Source organism: Stylophora pistillata, chromosome 3 (assembly GCF_964205215.1).
Source record: "Stylophora pistillata chromosome 3, jaStyPist1.2, whole genome shotgun sequence".
NCBI classification, from domain to species: Eukaryota; Metazoa; Cnidaria; class Anthozoa; order Scleractinia; family Pocilloporidae; genus Stylophora; species Stylophora pistillata.
The window spans coordinates 34,124,018-34,140,991 of record NC_142521.1 but is presented as its reverse complement, the minus strand read 5'-3'; the positions used below and the strand labels follow the sequence as shown (position 1 = coordinate 34,140,991).

The window sequence follows — 16,974 nt, the reverse complement described above, 5'->3', positions numbered from 1 at the left end:
AGACAACTTAATGGTACTATTGTTTTAATCAAACAAGTATTTGTCTTTTTGAAAGCCATACACATGGTCTCCAGGGTGGCATAATTGCAACCAGTTCATCTGGGCATGTCAGCAATTTGGTGAAATATCTAGAACGGATGGCTATGCGAGACTGGAAGAATGGTTTACATGGTTTGAACTTGGCAATTTTAAGGCTAAAGTAAATGTTGTAAACGTTTAATTAGACAATAAGAGCAGAAAGAGCTGGATTATGATAATTAAGTACTTGTCCATTGTTGTATCATATTTGGCGAATCAGAGCAAGTTTGATTAAATTATTGTGCAAGTTTTGTCTAAAAAATTTGACTTAAAACTAATTACGCAATGCAGAAGCATTCTACGGAAATAAACAAGAAAGAAAAAGCTGACGCCATTCGTTTCGAATGACACATGAACATGAAGAAAACGGTGCCAGTTTGAACTCATGAGACAAAGCCCACGCATTTTTTTGAGGTAAATGGACTAGTCAGACCGAAAGCTGATTAAATAAACAATGAACTGACAATAGAAAGGGATTTGGGGGCCAATTGATAAATAAGTTTTACCGAAGTTTTTCCTCTACTTAGCACATGAAGCTCGAAAAGGCAATAATAAAAATTACCTCCAAAACAAAGTAAAAAAATAAGCCAAAACCGTAGTTGATTGAGGTAAGACCATAACCGTTGTTAAGACACATGCCTACCCACCATATTCAACAGACTTGGAGAGCAAAAAGGCCAAAGACGGTTTTGGGTCATGACTTGGAAAATCCACCAAAACCTCACGAAAAATAATTCGCCGAGGGTTGTAGTTAGAGCAACTTAATCCTGAAGCTGGAACATTTTTTAAAGCCTTGTGTCCTATATGACTGTAAAGAGAAGGAAAAGACGATGTTATTTAAAGTGATTTGATGCTTGGGGGCCACCTCAAACTTAACGCAATTTTACTTCAAAGTTGAAGTAAAATAAGATCAAACTCTAAATTTCTATCTTTCCTCGGATCAAATATCTCACGATCGTCTCCACAGACAACTTTATGATTCACAAAAATAAAACATCAACATCTTAAGACTAACCTTCAAGGTTTGTTGTCTCATGCGTACATATTGATCTTCAGTAAATCAAATCTCAAACTTCAAGTTTTCGTGCTTTTTTCGCGTTTTGTTCGCACTTTGATCATTAAAATATCCTCAACCGAAGAGCCAGCAAACACCGTGAGTATCCACAGAGTTAGAAATGTTGGCGAAGTTGTCATACACCTTGATCCATATTCACAAAATATTACAAAAAGGTGTCGATCGTCCAGTGAAACCTCGCAGAAACGCGTCGAAAACTCCACAAATGGCGCCGAACGCGACAAACCAATTCCGCTCGCGCATGCGCAGAGAAAATGCCTCTCTGCTGGGGTGACGCGTTCATCGATGGTCGAACACACAAGTCTATAGTACAGCGGTTAAACTTGAAATATGTCGTGTAAGCTGCAGCAAGTGTTCCCCACGAAAAGTTCAAACCCGAAGTGTGTAAAATCGTACTGAACAAATGATGAAGATATACAAAAACAAATGAAAATGCACTTTCTTCCTAGTTACCTTGTGAGGTAAATATTTCGTACCTTAATACCTCATGATTTAATGAGAATAGTGACTTCTGTATTAAACCTAAAAACTAAATGTCGCGTGTGGGCGCACAGCGTGAGACAAATGAGAATTCCGCACTTGTACCCATCCTTCTGTTTTAAGTGCACCAGCTCGATGCAAGGCCAAGATAGAGAAAGCCAGCCCGTTTTTGCGTCAGAGACCTCACTACAAATATAATGACAGGCAACTAAAAGGTTACTTTATTCTCAAAGTGACTGCCGTTTTAAATTGAAGGAACAGCTTTTTTCACTTACGACTTAATAGTTTTACACTTGTTATAAGCACTGAAAGTAGACATTGCATGCTGATCATGTTCGCTCTACTGTTGGCCGAACAGGGCAAGTCAATAAGTCATGTCTACAGTACTTAGTCGCTACTAGATAAATAGGGTTAATTTATTACACCGAGGAATGCTTTCGTATATTTTTATGAAACCGCAGTACACATATATGATTTTCAGGTTTAATACGAACCAACATAATGACCTGCTCCCAGTTGGCTTGTTAGCTCAGTTTGTAGACCACTGCACCGGTATCGCAGAGGTCATAGATTCAAATCCCGTACTGACCTAAAATTTTTTCAGGCCTTATTTCCACCTACTAGATAAGTAGGGTTTATTACTGCGAAGAACGCTTTCATACATTTTATGAAAGCGCAGTAAACATATATTATTTTCATATATTTACTGAGTCGTCGCCATCATAACGCATTCTAGTGTCTTAGTCAAAAATTGTCTTCGGTTTTTAAATGTCATCCTTTCGCGGGATTTCGCAATACTCGTACTCGCGGGTTTCATAATTTGCCCGCTGACCAAAATTACTGTTTACTCTTACCCTCGACGAACTCTTTCGATATAGCGTCACCCGTCTTTCAGAAGTGATTAAGCAGTCGCTGCAACGAGACGCCAGAGCAATATCTGTACTTCAATAGCCTAAACTTGGCTTTTCAAAGATCGCCAACACAAATTTTCGTTTTCACAAACAGCTTTAAGGACAACGAAACTATCCTCTATGAGAGTGATGCAACAAGCGCAAACAGAGGATAATTATAGTTACGGAAAGTTAGATTTTTATAATATACGAACCACATGGGCGATTAAACTCTATAATTGATCCATTCCAGGTAAGACTCGTATCTGTTGATTCCTGTATCGAATTTTAGAGCCCATTAGATATTTTTTTTTTGCGATTTGTGTTGCTGTCTTTTCGTTTCGTGCCATGCCATTAGATTATAGCACTGCTCATCTTTCTTCGCAATTTTACAAAGTGTAGTTTGGAAATCATCATCGTTTTTCCCCTTGTTTACTGAATATTTCTATTCATTCATGACGGTACATCTCTTTTGAACATTAAATACTTAGAGGTGCAAAGCATTTTGAACGGGGTTATGGCGAAACCATGTAGAAACCAAGCGACCCAACGACAAAGTTGTTTATGATCATCATCAGTTCTTGTTTAACGCTAAAAGAATTAATGCAAGTCACCCATGAAACGGTTAGGCTTAGGATAAGACTTGGTTTCGGTTTTTTGTTTGTTTTGTGTTGTTTCTTCTTTTTTCGATGAATTTGTTCAAGACTGAATTAAATGACTTGATTTAGAAAGTCGTGTCGAAATAGAATTGATTGTCATTTTCTTTTGTTGCGTGAGCACGACTTTCTTGTTTTCATCGGCGCTGATTAAAAAAGTTTAAGACAAAAAAAAGTGCAAACCCGAGAAAATTCTCAAATTGTTAATCTCTGACTTCAACCACAAAGCATTCATCTATGATCGGTAAAAACGACAACGACAACGAAAACAAATAAAAAAATTTGGAGGAAATTTTAAAGAAATTTATTGAAGAAAAGCCCTTTTATTGTCTAAAGCCTTGCTCATTCAAAAGCGAAATGAGTCCTGAAATCTTGGATCGCTTCCCAACGATTGTGTTCCAATTTCCTTTAATTCGGGAACCAGCATATTGAAGCGACAAGTTTTCAAAAATACACCGATTAAAACAAAGAAAGGGACCCAATTATCCTGAACACGAGAATTGAAATAATTCCAAACAGTATTATCTCGTTTGGATCGATTTACAAGTGCACAATTGACGGAAATCTGAAACGTTCTGATCATGACGGGAAAACCAGCAAAGTGACGTCCTAAACTTGTTTTGGGAGAACAGCAACGCTAACACCGGAAGTCGAATGGTGTCGTGTCCAGACTATTCGGCGCGCTCTCCTGTTCTGAAATGACGTTCCCGTCCTCTTACTAAATCTCTCCAATAATATATAGCGCCGCGCGTGAATGACGTCAAAGTGACTAATTTTCTATTTTTGTTGGAGTTTTCGGGTCTATAAATAGTAACAGCCCGCAGCGCTATTTCATTAAAGCGATAAACTTCCTTGTTGCTGCCAACAAAACCTACATTATGCGAGAAGAACTTCGTGGATATACAACCAATATTATGGAATAATAGGGGTAAGGCACATTTTCAGTGTATAATTATACGTAGGTAGTCTATGGCTTTCGTCCTCTCTATAGAACCGCAATGCTGATAATATATGTCTGCAAATTGTTAGAAGAAGCGGATCGTCTATCACGCGTGGGATGGTAGTTTTTGGTTGTTCTACGGATTGTAGTCTTTGTAGAAATTTTACTAAGAGGGGTAGTTGTTTTCAAAATTACGAAAACTAAGACCCCTAAATTTACCGTTAAATTTGACCTAAACTCGGTCGAAAGGATCGGACAGGAGATAATTTGACAGATTAGACCTATTTTGGTTACACTTTACTTATATTTCGACGGATTCGATTTAAGGGGGTCTTAGTTTTCGTAACCTCGAAAACTAAGACGGGTCTTAGGTCTTAGTTTTCGAGGGTCTTAATTCTCGTAATCCGCTTTAGCTCCTTCCTCAAAATATCAAACATTTTTTTTCAGTCTCAGTGAGATGGGGTTTCAACCATTTTCTAATACACCGTCTCATTCAAGTTGGGTTTGAGTTTTCAATAGCACCATCTACTTCGAGTTGAGTTCGAGTTTTATCATTCAGGTTATTTGGGGTTGATTTTCATGAAGCTCGTTGGGCATAAAATATAATCACGAAGCGTTTTTAAATTTTGTTTTCGCTCTTTGGTTTCAGTCCAATTTTCAAATGAAAATGAAAATGAAAGTTTATGACTCACCCAAAATCTAAACAATTTGTATGATGGAGAAGAAGGCGAATCTTTGTGAGAGTGTGACCATCATGTCCAAAAGAGTAGTTTCGAAAACGAAGCCCTAAGACCCCTAAGAGAACGAAGACCCAACACGCAGGGACGCGAGTAATTTATCTCGATGCCTTGTGTGCGTAAACCCAAAAGGCAAAATTGTAAGACTTCTAGAGACTACGGTCAATGATAATAAAAAAACACGAATTTTTCAGTTTTCTTGATATTGTTGTCTGTCATTTTGTATTTAGTTATCGTTACCACCTGCACCTAAACTGTAACGCAACGCATCCACCGAGCCTTAATTTCCGGGCGCACTCTTTTCTGCTTACAAAATCAAGAGAACTGATACAGTCGTGGTTTTTTTTTTTTTTTTTTTGCTTTCTTGTTTTTTTTTTTTTTTTTTTTTTTTTTCTGGTCTTCGTTTTTGTAATGGGTCTTCGTGTTCGTAAGGGTCTTATGTCTTCGTTTTCGGGGTCTTCACTTCGAAACTACCTGTCCACAACAAATTTAGCAGTGAAGAGCCGGCCCGAGCTTTTTGTTACAGCCCCTGTTCTAAACCGTTCCCAAACAGATCAAACTGGCAAGGCAATACAATTTTGTTTTAGCAACTGAGTTGATTCTTTAAATTGGCCACCCTAATGAGATTTTAAAGCTCATGTTTCGAGCGCTAACCCTTCGTCAGAACGAATGGTCGTAGTGGTAGTCACGTTTCCTCGGGAAACGTGACTACCACTACTTCGCAACGATTCGCGTGACATCTCAAAGAGCGGCTGCTAAGTAAAAAGAAAAAAAAAAAAAAGCAGTTAGCGCCGCGGCTGTTCAAAGATGGATCCTTCTGCTAACTGTCATCAAGTATTTCCCCGGGCGAAAACGGATGGTATTTCGTTGGATACCCAGTCCAGTTTTTTTTTCCATCGATACACAGTTCTCGACATAATTGTAAGAGAGGGGAGCTGCAAGACATGGCTACCTAGCTATTCTTAGTTTAAGCCTCTGAGATGGCGACAGAAAATGCACAAGTTTTCATAAACGACGAGCTTACAAAATATTATGAAAAGGGTCCAAAGAAATTTCTTTGAAAATAGTTCTGATGGCTTGCACTAGAATCAAGAAGTCTTAGAGTTTGATCAAAAAAGCGAATTGACTGAAATAGAATGAAGGGTGCCTTAACTTGTTTATGCCTTATTCAATCAAGAGTTACACCTCGTTAATTCCTCAAAGACCTCTGGCGTAGTAAGCCTCAGTGGCCGTTCTATAGTTGTCAAAAGCATACTCTCTCTGGAAGTTCAGAGCTTCTTTGTTATGGCTGTTTACAACCCTCCCAAGATTCAGTGGTAAAATTCTACTTGTGTCTGCCATACAATAGTCCATTTTAAAGTTCTGTGCTTGGTTGCCAAGCCCTTGAATGGGAGTGAGGCTAGGGTTGACCTTGTTATGATACAAACCTTGTTACCTTTCAAATGTAAATCACTTTGTTATCATGCTAAGTAGATACAGGTCTCTATCACAACAGTCACCTTCAGCCTCACTCCGAGTCAAAGGCTTGGCAACTAACGACACAACTGTAAAATGGCCTATGCTTGCAAACTTCTTGTGATGTGTTACTTTGTTGAATTTTGGTATTAGATCAACTTATACTCCCCAAATTTATAGTTTTTATTAATTCTCATCACTTCCTTGCTTAATATTGTATTGACGAGGCAAGGATAAGTTCTGTCTTGGTCAATCACGGGAGTTAAAGGGTAAATAAGAATAAAGAAAGTGTCCACTAGGGATGAATTCTTGCATGAAAAACTAATTGCAGAGATGTAGAGAAAAAAGAGTTTCTATGAAAGCAAGCAAACCATATAGTCTGTTCCTTTTACACTTCAAGACCTAATGGTGACCAGCATCTAATTTCTCCTCACAATCTCACTTGCTGAATCAAACATGAAGGTCTTGAGAATATAGGAAAGGTCATCAACTACAAAAGCTTAATTATGATTGTTCCACAAATTCTCCTTGTCAGCACTATAAGAAATGTTTAGAGAACAGTATGGAGAGTACAGATACTGATGTTGAGGTTTAAAATGGTTAAGACTCAGGCACCAGTCAAGTTGATGTAAGAAGAAGCAAAGGAAGGTGGGTCATGAGTGCCATTTGAATGTAGCACTTCATTATGTTCTCATTGCCCTTTTCCTTTTTTCGTTTTTGCTTAGAAATCCTGCAGTATGTCAGCAGCTAAGAAAGGAAATGAAACTTCTCCATTAATTCCAAAGAAACCAGTCGCCCAACCTTACTCACCTGGTGGGGAGACTGCTACCAATTCCTCTGGTCTTAGTAGTGCCTTGAGTCAACGACAAAGGATCTTGAATGCATTCTGTATTCTTGTAACAGAGTTCTGTGAGCGCCTGACCTTCTATGGAACATCTGCCAATCTATTATTATTTTGCAGCAACGTGTTAAAGCTTGGATCTCCATGGCCATCAACAATCACTCTTTTGTTCCAAGGTTTGTTTGTAGTATTAGTATGCCCAAGCAAGTACCTCTTTAATTCTGTGATTTCAAAGTCAGGATTTACAGACCACTTTCTGCATTAGAAGATGGATTACATGACATTTTAAACTATAGTTTTGATTACAGCTGTTTTGAGAAAGGTTGTTGGAAAAGCGGAAGCAACAACCCCAAAAGGTAATGTTACCGGTAGTTTTCAGGTCACAGTTCCTTGACCTCAGGATTTCAGGGAAATCTGAGAAGACATCACTTTTAGGATGACACATAACAGGGTTGATGAATTTACTTTATATATTTATTTTACTTATTAGAACTCATTGATTACTGGATACCCAGATTGCCTTTGGAGGTGGGAAATTTTGGAAATGATTCAAAGTATGGAAAATCCTTTTTTTTTTGTTCCCCTAAATTTTTTCTAGGGCTCTCCTTAGTAAAACAACTTTAAATAGTTATATAGGACTCTTAGTGCTCCTCGTGACATCATATTTGTTAAATAGAATAGCCAAGTTGACAGTTGCAGTCATTAAGGATCCAAATGAGTTACAGCCAAATGAACCTCAGCATTCTAATGCTTGTGTTGGGTACAAGGTTCAGAACTTTCACATATTCTATAGGAAAATTTGCTACTTGACAAGGGAGTTCTACATTAAGTGATGAGTACGATATCAGTTTTCAAGTGCAATTTGACAAGGAATTTATAAGTCAAGTTATGGATTTTCTTGAATCTCCTCATTGAATAAGAAAAGAAAGAAAACAGCATTTAATTAACCTATAGTAGTTATGTATACATAGGTGCAAGACAATATCACTTAGCCTTGTTTTCAACTTGTTATTCTACACTAGTAAATATCTTTCATTGACCAATCAGAATGTGAGATTTTATTCAATGATGTGATTGAATGCCATACGACATACAAGTTTATCCAATTAGAATTTTTAAGTATCCAGCAACAACTTTCAGTCTGAGGCCAAAGCCTCCCATTGAAGTGTGACAATGCAAAAGGGATGATAAGAAGCACAGCGTCAACCCTTTAAACCCTGAGAGTGATACACATCCAATTTCTCCCAATGGCATCACCCTTGAATCAAATGTTAATCTTATGAGAATATAGAAAATGATCGTACTCTTGCAAGTACCATTCGACATGTCCATAGTTAATCGAGGGGAATGACATCTCTAGACAACAGTATGAAGAGCTTGCAAACTGATGTAAGAGTAGTGTAAAGGATTGTCTGCGAGCAAAGCTATTTATAATTTAACTGAATAGTGGTTTTCATTGTTTTCATAGGAACATGTTTTCTCACTCCTTTACTTGGTGGGTGGTTAGCTGACTCTTACCTTGGTCAGTTTAACACCATATATGGAAGCTCTTTGTTGTACTTTGTTGGAGTTTTACTTCTGGCTGCAGTATCAATTACTAATGATACACTGAAGACAGTATTTGCTAATTCAGCGAGAGTGGTGTACTTTATCATTGCCCTTGTGTTGATAACATTTGGTGCAGGAGGAATCAAAGCCAATGTGTCACCCTTTGGAGCAGATCAGGTGAAACAGGATGGTCCAAGAGCTGTCCAGAGCTTTTTCAACTATTTTTATTGGTTCATTAACATTGGAGCCCTCCTAGCTTTTACTGTGGTGGTTGGGGTCCAGCAGGCTGACATTTTCTCTGGTTATGCCATTGTAGTGGGTACAATGTTCCTTGTAATCATTGTATTTATCACCCGTCGTAATAAGTACTTGGTCAGGCCACCAGGTGGTAGTCAACTGACTGAAACTGCAAAAATAATCCACAATGCCATTAAAAACCGTAATCAGAACACTGGTGGTTGGATGGATGGAGCAAAGGTCAGATTTGGAGGAAAGTTTGATGATGCTCAAGTTGAAGATGTCAAGGCTGTGTTAAGGCTAATTCCAGTGTTCATTACTTTCATTTTTTATTTTGCAGCTTACTTTCAGGTGAGGCTTTGCTACTATGAAATCATAACAATATTATACATGAAGGAATGTTTTGGGATTAAAAAATTTAGAAAAAATTAAAAAGGAAAGTAAATCTCATGCTACATGGTGATGCTACAATATTATTGTTTTTCAATACAGGTCATCAGATTTAACATATGGCACTGTTAGAAAATAATGTCTTATCTGTACATCAACCTTCTAATCTGAGAATACTATATGTTACTTCAAATAATTCAGATTCACTTCAGGCATCTAGTGATCAGACCACAAGTTTTAGAAAGAGAAGAGATATCAACAACCAAGATGAAAAGTGATTGAAAACATTTAAGGCATTTTTAAGCTTTGAACTTTTCTTTCCCCTTTTTTCCAGATCAGCACTTCAGTCCTCGTTCAAGGTACATTCATGAAGCTAAAGTTTGGAGACTTCTCCATACCAGCAGCCTCTTTGTCATTGGTTGACATAGTTATTATTCTGGTGCTTGTCCCCCTCATGAATCATGCAATTTACCCTTTTGTTAAGCGCACTGGGATTAAGTTGACATACTTTCACCGCATTGGTGTGGGCTACATGTTAATGGCAGCAAGTATGCTTGTAGCTGGGCTGATTGAAATAAAACGACGGACCGTATGGCAACATGGGGGAATTTGCACACAGATAGTTTTGGGTGAAAGTCACAATGCCTCATGTTTCAGTATTTTCTGGCAAACACCACAGTTCTTATTGATTGGATGTAGTGAAGTGTTAGCAACTATCACTGGTAAGTGAAGTTTACCTAGGTATGTTTTTAAGCAATTGTCAATTAAGACTTGTCAAAAGTAATCTGCAATTGCTTGCAATAGCCCTTTTTACAGTTCCCGGCGCCATATTAAATGTGTAACCGCGCAAACATGATAGCAAGGTTAGCGTTGAGTCGCGTTGCGAGTTCTAGTGAGAGTTTAGTGAAATGTGGTGGTGCTCTGTCCTTTTCATCAATGAACGATACTTTCCCTACGCAGGATATTCCTCCTTCTTCTTCGAAAAGAAGAGGAAGACACTGTGCCGCTTTTTGGTTGTGCTAATAGCTATTATGACACAACAGGCAATCCAACAGGTCTGCATTTCTTCTCGTTTCCAAATGACTTCCAGCAGTGAATCAGATGGTGCAATCTCCTGAAGCGCCAGCATGGAAAGGTCAGATTCTTCATCACAAAATCAACTTTTTTGTGCTCAGAACATTTCAAGAAAGACATGCGAAAAAACGTGGGCAGGTCGCTGGAAATTGGTGAAAGGTTTATAATGTTTGTACAGTTGTTTTGTTGCTTGGATACCGAAAGAAAATGCCTGCTTTGATTTTCAGTATTGAAGTGTTTATGCTGGGATTTTTTTTTTTTTGGGGGGGGGGGGTTTCTCCTTATTAAAAAGGTGATATTTATATTTCTTTGTGCACTGTGGTCTTATACAATATCTGTGAACTGAATGTAAAATTATAAAATTGTAATGTACAATGAAAATGTAAAATTATAAATTTATAAAATGATGGGTTTAATTATTAAATATATGGGCAGAACCATCTCGATTTAACTGGTCAGTACCAAAAAAACTGTGGAAAATGCCTGCTAAAAGGGTCCCGGTAGCAACTGTGACAACTCATGGAGAGTCATTTGAAGTTGAACAGGAATTATTTCACCAAGAAGTTAAAACACCTGTGTCAACTGTCGATGCTGCTTCACCTTCACCAGCTCAAATTTAATGCTCAAATTGATTTAGGTGTAATCTTTCCTTACATTAAGAAATATTAATATTAATGTTGTTAGTACTCAGGGAAAAAAGATGATGTTGGGCTTGTGAAATCAAGATTAGGTACCATTATACATTGTGTAAATAAGGGAAGTGATTAGCATGACAATTAAACACAAGTTAAACTATGTCTTTATGGGAACTTCAAATGACTCTTCTTGAGTTGTCACAGTTGCTACTGGTACCCTTTCAGCAGGCATTATCCGTGGTTTTTTTTGGTACTGACTAGTTTAATCGAGATGGTTCTGCCCATATATATAATAATAAACTCATGATTTTATTAAATTTTTAATTTTACATTTTAATATTATATTATAATTTTATAATTTTACTTTCAGTTCACAGATATCTATAAGACCACAGTGCACAAAGAAATATAAATGTCACCTTTTTAATAAGGAGAAAAAAATCCCAGCATAAATACTACAATACCGAAAATCAAAGCACCATTTTCTTTCGGTATCCAAGCAACAAAACAACCGTGCAAACATTATAAACCTTTCACCAATTTCCAGCGACCTGCCCACGTTTTTTCGCATGTCTTCTGTTTTGAAATGTTCTGAGCGCAAAGAGGTTGATTTTGTGAAGAAGAATCCGTCCTTTCCATGCTGGCGCTTCAGGAGATTGCACCATCTGATTCGCTGCTGGAAGTCATTCGGAAACAAGTAGAAATGCTGACCTGTTGGATTGCCTGTTGTGTCATAATAGCTATTAGCACAACCAAAAAGCGGCACAGTGTCTTCCTCTTCTTTTCGAAGAAGAAGGAGGAATATCCTGCTTAGGGAAAGTATCGTTCATTGTCGAAATATCTCGATGAAAAGGACAGCGCACCACCACATTTCACTAAACTCTCACTAGAACTCGTAACGCCACTCAACTCTAACCTCGCTATCATGTTTGCGCGGTTACACATCCAATATGGCGCCGGGAGCTGTGAAAAAGGCTATTGGTTTTACATAAACTTTGGTCCACAAATCTTTTACTATCCTCTCAACCAATCAGATACAATTCTATAAAAACAGTCATGACTTTGTTATTCTCGTTTTCCCGCACTTCAAGTACTGGTTTGCTTCTTTTCACGTTGAGTTCTCATTTGCCAACTTTGCTCTGATTGGGGCGACCCTAAAAGCCGGAACGGCGGAATGGCAGAATGGCGGAATGGCGGAAAATGACCCCAAATCCTAAAACACGGAACGGCGGAAAATGACCCCAAATCCTAAAACACGGAGCGGCGGAAAATGACCCCAAATCCTAAAACACGGAACGGCGGAAAATGACCCCAAATCCTAAAACACGGAACGGCGGAAAATGACCCCAAATCCTAAAACACGGAACGGCGGAAAATGACCCCAAATCCTAAAACACGCGTGACTAAAATTAAGTGTTATTAATTTTTTTCTTTTACTGAGTGGTATAAATAATAATGAACCATTATGCATGAAAGATAGCTGCGTTTTCGCGTTGTTAACCTGTTTAGTTACCTTTTGTTATGCAAAATTTGCCATGAGTTTTAGTCGCGGCATAAAAAGTCGCACAGCATGTGAAAACCAACTCGACATACCACATTACAATAAACAATTGTAACTTTGACACGTTTCCTGGTCACGTCTGCATTGATTTATTGAAACAATAATATCTCATATGCTTGTAAATGTGAGAACATCACAGGAACGTTTTCAGGCTTCTCAAAATATGACAACGTTCAGCCCTAGCTCCAAACTTAGACTAGCGTGAGAGCAAGCCCTCGTTACGAGCCCTTCAATACGAGCGTCTTTTCATCCACGACTAAGTTTTGGGACTTGAGTAACACTAGTTGAAGCGAGGTTTGCAGTGTGTCACGCGCGTGGGAATTTCTCATGGCGTGAAAAGACAAAAGAAAGTTAGCAGAAGGAAGCCGTCAAGAAGAATTTGAAGAATTTCTTCGCGACCAGGTGTCCAAAACACTACCATCCTTCTGTGAAATTTACGGCTTACATATCAGCGGAAGAAATAAACTTTCTAAACAAAAAAGGGGCTATTTCACTAATTCTTCTAATTTGCATGGTGAGAATAGATCCTGTCACTAGAACCCCGCTAACTCTAACCCGGCGACCCAATTTCCCTTGGATTTGACCCCATTTTTTCCAGTCATTTGCTAGCAGCAACTCCTAAAAGACGGCATGGCGGAAAATTACCCCAGAGCCTAAAAGACGGAATTATAGGCAAGGCCAAAGGATCAAGAGAGCCAAATGAAAATCAAGTGTACCCACACTAATTTCCCCTTAGGAGGATAACTTCCGCGGATATTAAGTCGATACCGGAAAAAATATCTTTGCTCGTAATAATGTTTAATATCATGCTGTGGATGTCCATTACTAATTTGTCAACCTCTCTTTTTTGAGTAAAATTGACATTAGGCCTGTAAGGGTTTGACGTTGTCCACATGCAGTGATGCAATCACAAGCGTTGACTTACTTCTTGTTAACGCAATCTTAACTAAAACTCCGACATTATCAGTGAAAATATATCGAGCTTAAATCAACGAGGAATACCATTATCTAATATTAACGGGACCTGTCAATGTCAGTCATCTTAACACAGGTTTCACTAACTAACCCTAATAATAATAATGAGTGAATTTTTAGACAAAATATGCCACACGGTTGCTTAATTTAAAAGTGAGAATGATGTTGATTTAAAAAAACTGGAAATAATTTCAGCAATAACTAACATTAACGGGACCTGTCTACGAATCATGTTCACACAGGTTTCGTCTTAAAACATAAACAATGGTTGACTCAAGCGAAAACTTTTGCTACAATTGCTTACATAAAAACATTTGAAATACTATTACTTTTCTATCATTAAAAACCAAACTGAGCCGAGCGGGCTTGAAAAGTACTGCATTTCCTCGAATAAGCACCCGAGCGCTCATCTAAATTTTTGGCTAAAAGAAGGGGCTCTTACAAGGAGAGAACTTAATCGAGGGGGGCACTTAATAGGAGATTATTAACCTGCGCTGATTGTGCTGTAGTTGAGTCTGAAGGCGTTGGGGGTGAGCGCTTATTCGAGAAAATACGGTAATTATGGCCTCGTAGCCACGATTGCGCAGACTGTTCATAGACCGAACTCGCTTCGTAAATGCCGAAGATGAATATCCAAACCTCGCTTCAACTAGTGTTACTCAAGTCCCAGAACTTATTCGTGGATGAAAAAACGCTCGTATTGAAGGGCTCGTAACGAGGGCTTGCTCTCACGCTAGTCTAAGTTTGGAGCTGGGGCTGAACGTTGTCATATTTTGAGAAGCCTGAAAACGTTCCTGTGATGTTCTCACATTTACAAGCATATGAGATATTATTGTTTCAATAAATCAATACAGACGTGACCAGGAAACGTATCAAAGTTACAATTGTTTATTGTAATGTGGTATGTCGAGTTGGTTTTCACATGCTGTGCGACTTTTTATGCCGCGACTAAAACTCATGGCAAATTTTGCATAACAAAAGGTAACTAAACAGGTTAACAACGCGAAAACGCAGCTATCTTTCATGCATAATGGTTCATTATTATTTATACCAATCAGTAAAAGAAAAAAATTAATAACACTTAATTTTAGTCACGCGTGTTATCGTCGTGGGGATAAATGAGCCAAGCGCTTGGTGTCTTTGTACAAAATTTGTGCAACATGCCCTGCTATCCGTTCCGTGTTTTAGGATTTGGGGTCATTTTCCGCCGTTCCGTGTTTTAGGATTTGGGGTCATTTTCCGCCGTTCCGTGTTTTAGGCTTTGGGGTCATTTTCCGCCATTCCGCCATTCTGCCATTCCGCCATTCCGCCGTTCCGGCTTTTAGGGTCGCCCCTCTGATTGCATGGTCACTAAGATTACTCTAATTTTGCTTTTTCGACACTGCTGCCAGGCCTTTGAAAATAATAACCTATAGCCCTCTTCTTTTCATGGAGAATTAATTACTTTATGCCATGAAAGAAGTAAGATATGCGTACTTGTAGTGAAAATTTTTCCTTTTGCCCATGGCCACCTGTGTCTTGCATCTCTTGCCCACTCTACGTAGGAAATTACCATGTTTTTCCATGAGGGTGAATTTGTAGAAATCTATCCATGATGACTTTTTTTTTTGTCTTTGCAGGTCTGGAGTTTGCATATTCACAGGCTCCTGAATACCTCAAAGGAGTGATTATGGCCTTATTTCTAGCAGCCTCTGGCATAGGAAGCTATGTTGCAAACCTTCTAGTTGCTGTTGTCAACAATAATTGGTATCCCGCAAAAGATCCCAATCAAGGTCACATGGAGTACTTCTTCTTCATGATAGCTGGTTTGATGACACTTAATTTCCTGTTGTTTCTGTACATTGCATCCTCGTACAAATACAGAGAATCATCCCCACAAAGTAAAGATACTGAGCATGACGGATCATGTATACTATAAGTGGCCTCGGTCGACATACCGGCCGATACATCGGCCGATATATCGATCGACTGCCGACCGACTATAGGTCGGCTATCGGTCGACAATCGACCGATAAATATGTAGACCGATATAGTCTTAGACCATCGATACTCGACCGATATATGACCGATACTTGACCGATACATGAGCGTTACATGACCGATACTTGACCGATACTTCACCGGCAGTTGATCGCTACATATCGGCCGATGTATCGGCCGACAGTGCTGAGTGGTGTGTGTCCATTTGCAACTGAATGTGCAAAAACTGTTATGTTGATGCGTGAGGCTAAATACTTCCAGCTGTAAACCAATCAAAGTGTCAAGGATTTGCAATAAAAAGGAAGAAAATAACTGCAAAATCAATCAACTCTTTGGCGTGTTTTCACCATTCTAGAATACTATAACTGATTTATATTGTGTAATTGAGTTTCTGGACATTTTTATTTATTAAGCTTGCAGTATGACTCATCTTAATTCGCAAATTTTGATTTTGTTTGTTAGCCTTAGAAATGAGAGACTTTAAGTTATTCTCTCAATTCATGTAATTTGCCACCTAGTTTTTAGTGTTATTTATTAAAAGTTTATTTGGAGATTTATACGACAAGCACTCTTGAATTAGATACGAATATACCCTAGACAGAGGGGTTGTAGGACTTGAAGCTTTGGTGTTAGCTAAATCTCCCCTACCTTCTCAAGAAAATGGAACACTAACAATGACCAAACAGAAATGAAAATAAACTTCACCTCAGTAGATCATTTTAATCCATGCATTTCCTTCCTTGCCTCACAAATCACTTAACAATTGTTATCAATTTAAGAAAGGGATCATGATTAAAATATTTCCACATCAGAACTGATGAGACTGATCTTTCTGATGTGAGAAACATGAATTCCACAGATATAGGAAATGTCCTGTGAGAGATGAGCAAAAAACAAGACAAAATTACTCCTCAGAATACCAATACAATATCAAACAGACAAGGGATGAGAATAATGAAAGAGAAATATTTCATGCCAAGATTCCAAGAATTGTATGGCACACAGTACGGAGAATGAAAACTACTCTTCTCCACTTTCCCTCCCCTCCCCTCCCTCACCTGTCCCCCGCCCACCTCACTTTTCCCTCACTTAGAGCGTCAGATTTCAATTATTTTCTTTACGACCTATTTAACAAGTCGACAGTAGTCTAGAGTGGTCAGTAATCTCATCGACAACGATATTCGTCATCACAGTGCATGGTCAAAATGTTGGGAACTCACGAGGCGCAGCTGAGTGAGTCCGCAACAAATTTTGACCACTGTGATGACGAATACCGTTGTCCATAAGAGTACGCTTAACCACTGTCGACTTGTTAATCATTACCACACTATGCATGGACGTCACATAAAACGGTTCTTTCCTTGCATGGCACGTTAACACGAGCAGTGTTGTATGAACTCGTATCTACAACGGTAAACTGCC

At 38.6% G+C, this 16,974-nt stretch overlaps 1 protein-coding gene and 1 long non-coding RNA gene across 6 annotated transcripts; one reads left to right on the top strand and one right to left on the bottom strand.

Moving 5' to 3' along the window:
• Positions 1–3,975: 3,975 nt before the first annotated feature.
• On the top strand, positions 3,976–16,109 carry LOC111331703 (solute carrier family 15 member 4). Of its 5 annotated transcripts, none has more exons than XM_022936866.2 (5): positions 3,976–4,107; positions 7,037–7,328; positions 8,621–9,288; positions 9,662–10,049; positions 15,192–16,109. In XM_022936866.2, the coding sequence occupies exons 2-5, from the start codon at positions 7,049–7,051 to the stop codon at positions 15,488–15,490; spliced, it is 1,635 nt and encodes a 544-aa protein (XP_022792601.2). In that variant the 5' UTR covers positions 3,976–4,107; positions 7,037–7,048; the 3' UTR covers positions 15,491–16,109. The 5 variants fall into 5 exon arrangements, with proteins under 5 accessions (XP_022792601.2, XP_088610345.1, XP_022792602.2 ...); XM_088754219.1 differs by lacking the exon at positions 3,976–4,107 and adding an exon at positions 5,635–5,777; XM_022936867.2 differs by lacking the exon at positions 3,976–4,107 and adding an exon at positions 5,635–6,172.
• LOC148735754 (uncharacterized) lies at positions 11,325–12,154 on the bottom strand. Its single transcript, XR_015999004.1, has 2 exons — positions 11,953–12,154; positions 11,325–11,842 (listed from the first exon to the last, which is right to left on the bottom strand). It is a non-coding gene; the product is annotated as an uncharacterized LOC148735754 (long non-coding RNA).
• Positions 16,110–16,974: the final 865 nt, after the last annotated feature.

Coding starts and splice junctions, on each gene's coding strand:
- LOC111331703 (XM_088754219.1), top strand. CDS start 5,664: ATGGATCCTTCTGCTAACTGTCATCAAGTATTTCCCCGGGCGAAAACG. Junction 5,778..7,036: donor ACACAGTTCTCGACATAATT/GTAAGAGAGGGG, acceptor GTTTTTGCTTAG/AAATCCTGCAGTATGTCAGC. Junction 7,329..8,620: donor AATCACTCTTTTGTTCCAAG/GTTTGTTTGTAG, acceptor TTGTTTTCATAG/GAACATGTTTTCTCACTCCT.